General features: G+C 31.0%; 1 protein-coding gene across 1 annotated transcript in view; it reads left to right on the top strand.

Moving 5' to 3' along the window:
- HELRODRAFT_160586 (hypothetical protein) overlaps positions 1–1,532 on the top strand; it is a gene marked incomplete at both ends in the record, with an annotated part of 3,301 nt that extends 1,769 nt beyond the window's left edge. Inside the window, one exon of the mRNA XM_009017535.1 lies at positions 1,457–1,532. Within this exon, the coding sequence (XP_009015783.1) occupies positions 1,457–1,532 (76 nt within the window). The remainder of the gene's footprint in view (positions 1–1,456) is intronic.
- Between the last annotated feature and the right edge of the window lie 5,837 nt (positions 1,533–7,369).

Below are 7,369 nucleotides of genomic sequence, written 5' to 3'. Positions count from 1 at the left end.
ATCCATTTCAATGATCTCCATTATTATTCTGCAAATGTGTGTGTGTATGTGAATGTGCGCGTGCGTGTTGGCATTCCATAATCACGTACATGTTTGCATCATCATCGTCATCATCAGAGGGAAAAAAATTACAAATGGAAAAAAACAGTTACAATGATTTACTTGAAAGAAAATTTCAGTTTTTGGATAATTTATGTTTAACTTGAAAAGGGAAAATAAATTCTGAGGTGGATACTGCCTTTTCAACTAACTAACGCATCATTAATTAAATCACCACACACACATTCAACGTACACGCACGCACACATGCACGCACGCACAACACACACACACATGTTGATGTGATGATATTTTGATATTATTGTGTTGATATGGTGATGTTTTTGTCATGATGTTGATGTCTCCAGAGAACATAGCAGTAACAGTTTCATTCCAGATTAACTGTTCCCATCAAACGTTTCATTCGGTTCGCGATGGACTCCGTTCAATGTTTTCCTCTCAGTTTTTGTTTATAGAATTTTTTTTTAATTATGTAAATGATATTTTTCAAAAATTTTAAATATTTTAAAAACCAGATCAAAATTTAAATTTAAATTGGTAAAGATTGTAATGCTAAAAAACTTTGCTCAATGAACTTGCCAACAAATAATTTTTTTAAACGTACTAACATAGATGATTAAAGAGACGAAATGAATTTTAATTTATGCAGAGTAGCTCAGGTACACAGATAAACGAAAAAAAAAATACTTTTATAATGTTTATTATTAATAAATACATTACACATACTTACATAACGTGCATACATACATAAATACATTATGCATGCATACATGATACATATTAATAGAAACACAACACAGTTGCACTTTACAACACGCAATATTTGCACTATTCTAAACATGTTGCTTGATACACGGGGGAGCGAAACATCGGTAGTTTCCGTATCAACCATTCAAAATCTTATTTTTTTCATCTCGCCTTTGCGTTTTGCTGTTCTGCTTGGATTAAATATACACACGTGCATCAACGTGCTGATGGATTCGGTGATTAATTGTTTTGTTCATTCATCCACTGGTTCATTCTCTCACTCAAGCAAGCACATTAGTTTATAAATTTTTTAATTTTCAGCCTCCGCTCATTCGTCTAAATGTTCACATTATTCTTCTTTAGTTCATGTTTTTATTCATCCACTCATCCTTTATTTAACCGGTTGTTCGTTTAACAGCCTCAACTCATTCATTCATTTCATCATTTTTCTTTTCATCGTCTAATTCAACTTCTTTCTGTTTATTTTCATAGACTTTTTTATTTATTCAATGTTTTTCATCGTTCATTCAATGTTTGTAACTAATTCATTCATTCCTTCATTCCCTCGTTTGTTCATTCATAAAATTTTTGATCTTTTTTGTTTTCATCTAACATCGGTTTAATTATTTTCATCCCTACATACACACAGTATAACCGTGGGTAGCAGAGTCACAGGCATAGGGGAGCATGGGGCCGAACTCCCCGATGGAAAATGGTTAAGATAAAATTTGTTAAAAATCTCGATATAAATTTGTAAAAATCTGTACTCAAAACTATTTCAGCTTTCCAAAACATTAAAATTAAGTTAAATTTTGTTAACTTTGCGCAAAATCCACTGGTTTCAATAGCAAACTATGTTAACAATTGTGTGGAAAGCAAACTTTTTGAAAAAATTTAACTCCCCCAAAGCAAATTTGTGGCTACGCCACTACCCAGTGGCAAATATTTATTTAATTTTCTGGAAAATAAATTTATAAATAAAATTTTGAAATAAAAATAATATTTGGTTTATTTATATTATATTTTCCTGCTACTGTCGTTATTTTCAATTAAAAGCAACATATGAAATGAAAAAAACTTCGCGATAACGAATCCATTGAGTCGTGCATCTCCATGATTCATATCTAAAAGGATTGGATGGTAGATGGGGTGCGGATGTTTTTGCATTGAACGATATTAATTTATCCCTTATCTCGATCGCAGAAAAATGATTTAGCAGTTATTAATTTGTGTATTAATATGAACAGGAAAATAATAACATTAATAACAACAACAATAATAATTAATAATAACAATAAAGATATAATAACCAACTAAGGAAAAACCATGTAAAATATTTACTTTCTTTAACGCGCAGCGTCTGTAAAAAGGAATAGATGAAAGATACACGCACAGTTCAATAGATTTACAGAATAAAAAACAGTCATTACCTTATTATATATGTTATATATTGTCTGTACTAAACCTATAACCTTACTAGAAAGATCCGCACACACACACACACACAAAACACACACACACACACACACATAGACATACACGCGCTCACTTGCACATATGCTAACACGCATAACATACACTCGCACCATTTTAAAATACTCTAAATCTCTTAGTTTATTACACCTACGTGTTTTCAACATTTGCTGATTCATACGGCCTGGTCAGTAAAGATCATTAGTAGCATTAATAGTTTAGTGGTTGGTTGGTTGACTAGTTTGTTGGCTGATTTGTAGGTTAGCTGGTTTGTTGGTTGGCTGGTTTGTTGGTTGGCTGGTTTGTTGGTTGGCTGGTTTGTTTGTTGGTTGGTTGGTTTGTTGGTTGGCTGGTTGGTTGGCTGGCTGGTTTGTTGGCTGGCTGATTTGTTGGCTGGCTGGTTTGTTGGCTATTTGATTAGTTATGTCAATCTGTTGTTAACGGGAATTTTTATGACTGTTGGTTCGAGGTGTGGTGTTGCATATTTTGGTTCCCTAAACATACGTACACGCACACACATTATCATTCAAATCTGTTTTCTTTGTTTGCTAGAACAAGCACCATCCTTTTGTATTTTTATAATTTTTTATTTTAATTTATCATTTTACTTTTTATCTGTTAATTTATTCATTTTTTCGATTGTGTTGTACAAAGTGTGTACTAGTTTTTTTGTAAGGAAAACGAAGCGTGAATAAGAAGCCATCTGAACATCAATCTGATTACAATCTATATTCAATCAAATTAACGCTGATAGATAAGATATATAGAGAGATAGATAATTATCATGATATAATTGAACGAATGACTGATAACTAAACCACAAACTAAATAAAACCGTTAATAATATTCTCAACAACAATAACGATGATGACATATTTATGGACCATATATAAAACGTCAACATCAAACAACTACATCATTAATTACTATTGTTCGTTTGACTCATTCACTTCTCACGCATAAATAGTCAAACGCTCCATCCCAATTAAAATAATATATTTCTTATATTATCTATTATTTTATTTGAAAATAATTTTTATTGATATATTAAAGATATATATCAGACTATAGGAAAATCAAGGGATAGTAGTTGAGTAACTTAATAATAAATTTGATGAATAAAAATATAAACATAAATCAGTGAACAAATAAAGAAAATAAATAAACAAAATAGAGTGCAAACGGACGAACGACAGACGAACGAACGTACGAACGAACGAACGAACGAACGAACGAATGAATAGTTGAATAAATGAGTAGCTATGAATGGCTTTTAAGGCTTGTAACAGCTAAGCTCGCACACATTCACACACGACTGTTTGTTATGAATAAAGAGTTTGGCATTAAATAGCACAATATGTTATGCGAGTAGTACTGCGCTGTTGTTATTGTTGTTGTTGTTGTTGTTGTTGTTGTTGTTGTTCTTGTTGATGTAACGGTTTTTGTTGTTGAAACGGTTCTTGTTTTTAAGGTTTTTATTTTTATTTTTTTGTTGTTATTATTATGTTATAGCTGTCTTTTGTGGTTTCGCTGATCAAGACCAATGAACAATTTTTTGGGTAATGTGGAATCAATAAATGATCGTTCATTCTGCATGTTTAATCAGCTAATGATTGAGTGAATGAATTGAATGAATAAATAAATAAAAGTAAAAAAGTAGGAACGAACGAACGAATGAATGAATAAATGAATTGAAATGCACTGCAGAACATTTTGACAGCCATCTCAATTGAACAAGCTTAACGTTAGGAATTTATTTCAATTCAGCTATCGACGTAAAAATTCATTTGCCAACTTATGACGATGACTCAAGAGGGTTTTTTTTATTTTAGAAATTAATACAGTAATGAATTAACAGCAGCACACACATTCACTTAAAGCGCATTTGCTGTTACATTGAAAAACCAAATTGGCACAACTATTTATCGTACGAAGGAAATAAACTGATGCTTTGTACGGATGGGTTCACATCTGATTTTGTTGATGATACAATTGATGAGGACGTGATTAGAAGTTACGTTACCTACTTTACTGATGTTGTATTGTCGCTAGTTAATTAAAAGTTTCATCACAAGCACGAAGCACCATCGTCATACAACTTTAAATGTACGCTACTGCTGCATATTACGTCAGGTTTTATTCTCAGTAGAAAATTTAATAATACTCAGAATTGACAAGCTGAAGATTCAATCAAAGCTTTAGTATAAACAAACTTATGATATTTAAACTTATATGTTAAACGAAGACCATCACAGAAATGAACTTACAGAAAATTAAGAAAAACAATTGTTCATATTGTTCCAATATGTCTTACCGTATAAATATAATTTATGGAAGAAAAAGAACTCATTGATTTATTTTATAAGCTAAGAAGCATCACACACAAACGTACAAAATCATACAAGACGAACCACGAACAATGCATTCCTTCATTCTAAGTCTATCTACGCGTCAATGTTCTTCTATATCTATCAAATATTTCTTAATAAATTTGGGAGGAATTTTCTAAATCGGTCCATTGTTTTCTTATGTATGTGAGAACATAAATTAATGCACACACACACATACACGTATATACACAAAAACACGCAAGCACACACAAACAGACATACACAGACAGACACACACGCACAAAATCACGCACACACGCACACATACTATCGATAATCGTGCGTCACAAGTAACGTTCTGTTAGCGCAAGTATTTTCACTTTCAGCTGATTAAATATGTGATAGCAATAAGGTGATGACAATAATATAATTATAATTAAATTATTAAAAAAATACTTAAAATAGTATATATATATATAATGTGTGTGTGTGTGTGTGTGTGTGTGGGTATGTGGGTGTGGGTGTGTGTGTATTATCATATATCAAAGTTAAAGTTAACAGGAAATAATGAAATAATGACAAGAATCCAAATGAACGTGCAAGTTAACTGGATATTTTATTTAAAAATAATAACAATAATGAAGCGTATATTTCGTTTACTAAGATAATTATTAAGAGTGATACAACAATTGGCAAACGCATTCAGATGGGTGAAATGTTTAATTTCAGATGTTTTTTTTTTAAAAAGAATGGTTAATGTTAAAAACTTCAAAAACTGTTGCGATGTGTGGGCGTTTGTTGATGTTGAAAGAGTTTGTGAGTGTGCTGCGTGATACGCACACTTTTGTATATATATATATATATATATATATATATATATATATATATATATATATATGTATTTGTACAAATATATTGTATATAATGATTTTATACACACACGTACTCACAAACATACAAACACACACACACGCACACTTAGATACGTGTACGTGTACATACATGTGTATGCTTACTTGTATCTGCAAGTTATACATCTTTACAATCTTGATTATGATTTTGTTATGTTTGAGTGTGTTTATGTAAAGGCCTTTGTGTTCTTTAAGATGTCCTTATTAATAAATTGAATGTGGGTCACACTAGCTCTACTGCTGCATCATTCGTTCGTTCATTCGTTCATTCATTCATTCGTTTGTTTTTTTTTCTCCATTTATTCATTCATTCATTCGTTCGTTCGTTCGTTCGTCCCTTCGTTCGTCCCTTCGTTCATCTATTCTTTCTGTTATTTTTGCCATCTCTTTTATGTTCCTCTATTTCTCTTCTCAATTTATTTCTGTAGCTCTGGTTATTTAATCATTTCCTTTATCTAACAATCTCTCTCTCTCTCTCTCTCTCTCTCTCTCTCTCTCTCTCTCTCTCTCTCTCTAGCTAGTTTTTCTTTTTCTCACTTTTAAGTAAAGAACATATGTTGACAAATAAGAATTAGAATTATGACATCACACACGCACACATACACATCACACCTTAAACACCCACATATGCACACACACACACACACATGTCGACAAATAAGAATTAGAATTAAACTATATAACAATAACATCACACACACACACACACACATGAGTATGTGTGTGTGTGTGTGTGTGTGTGTGCATGTATGTGTGTATAATAAGATAATTGATGACGATCAGAATAAAACCGCGCGTCTGACGCTAAGTATCAGTGTCCATAACATAGGACACTGTTTAAATTACATACTACTTTATTAAAACTTAGTCTGCTGAATTGTTAGATACTCAAGATCGCTTAAAACGCCTACATTAAAAAAGAATTTTTAACGCTAATTAATTTTTAATTTAATTGTTTTCCTGAATAATAATAATAGAATAATTTATAACTTCCATTAGAGTAATTATATTTCAGTGTTTTGTTTACTTCAAGTTAATTAATTGCGTAACGTTACGTCCTCATCGTCATGGGTGGCTCTGCTGTGTGTTTGTTTTATGACGAGTTGTTTCATCATTAGCACCGACTTTAATTTTTATTTTGAATTTTTTAATTTATTTTAAATTTTCAAATTCACTTTGAAATTTTTGAAAATAAAATACTGTTTGCAAAATATTATTTTAAAAATATTTTCAGTAAAACAATGTTCGAATGGTTTTTAATTTATTTTATAAAATTTAAGTTAAAAAGTAAAAATACCAAGTTACATTTTTTTTAAAATTTATATTAACATATATTTAATCATTAATAAAAAACAATAATTTAATAATTTAGCGCGTTTGAAAACTAATTATAAATCATCAAACGATGTATTACACTTTGAAAATAAAGAAAACTCCAAAACTCTACTCCAAAAACCAACCAACCAACCAACCAACCAACCAACCAACCAACCAACCAAACAACCAACCAACCAACCAACCAACCAACCAACCAACCAACCAACCAACCATTAGACCAGAGCATAAACTATAAAACATCAGTGCATATATTGTAGTGATTGTATAATGTGTTACAATGTTATCATCTAACCATGTAATATATTATGTTATCATATCAGATACAGTTTGCTATTATGTCATATATAGTATGCTATATTGTTATCATGTGATAAATAAGATTGTGGGTTGGGTACCATGCTACATTGTTGTTGAAATGTGTCAACTATTTATACTGCTACTCGCGGTTTAATTAATATGGCGAAGAATTGTGTGTGACTGAATGAAGTATGTTTAACTAAGTAATTTGAA

The sequence above is a fragment of the Helobdella robusta genome (genome assembly GCF_000326865.2).
Source record: "Helobdella robusta unplaced genomic scaffold HELROscaffold_2, whole genome shotgun sequence".
Lineage (NCBI taxonomy): Eukaryota > Metazoa > Annelida > Clitellata > Rhynchobdellida > Glossiphoniidae > Helobdella > Helobdella robusta.
Note: the sequence above shows the minus strand (reverse complement) of the source record. Positions and strands in the feature narration are given on the sequence as shown.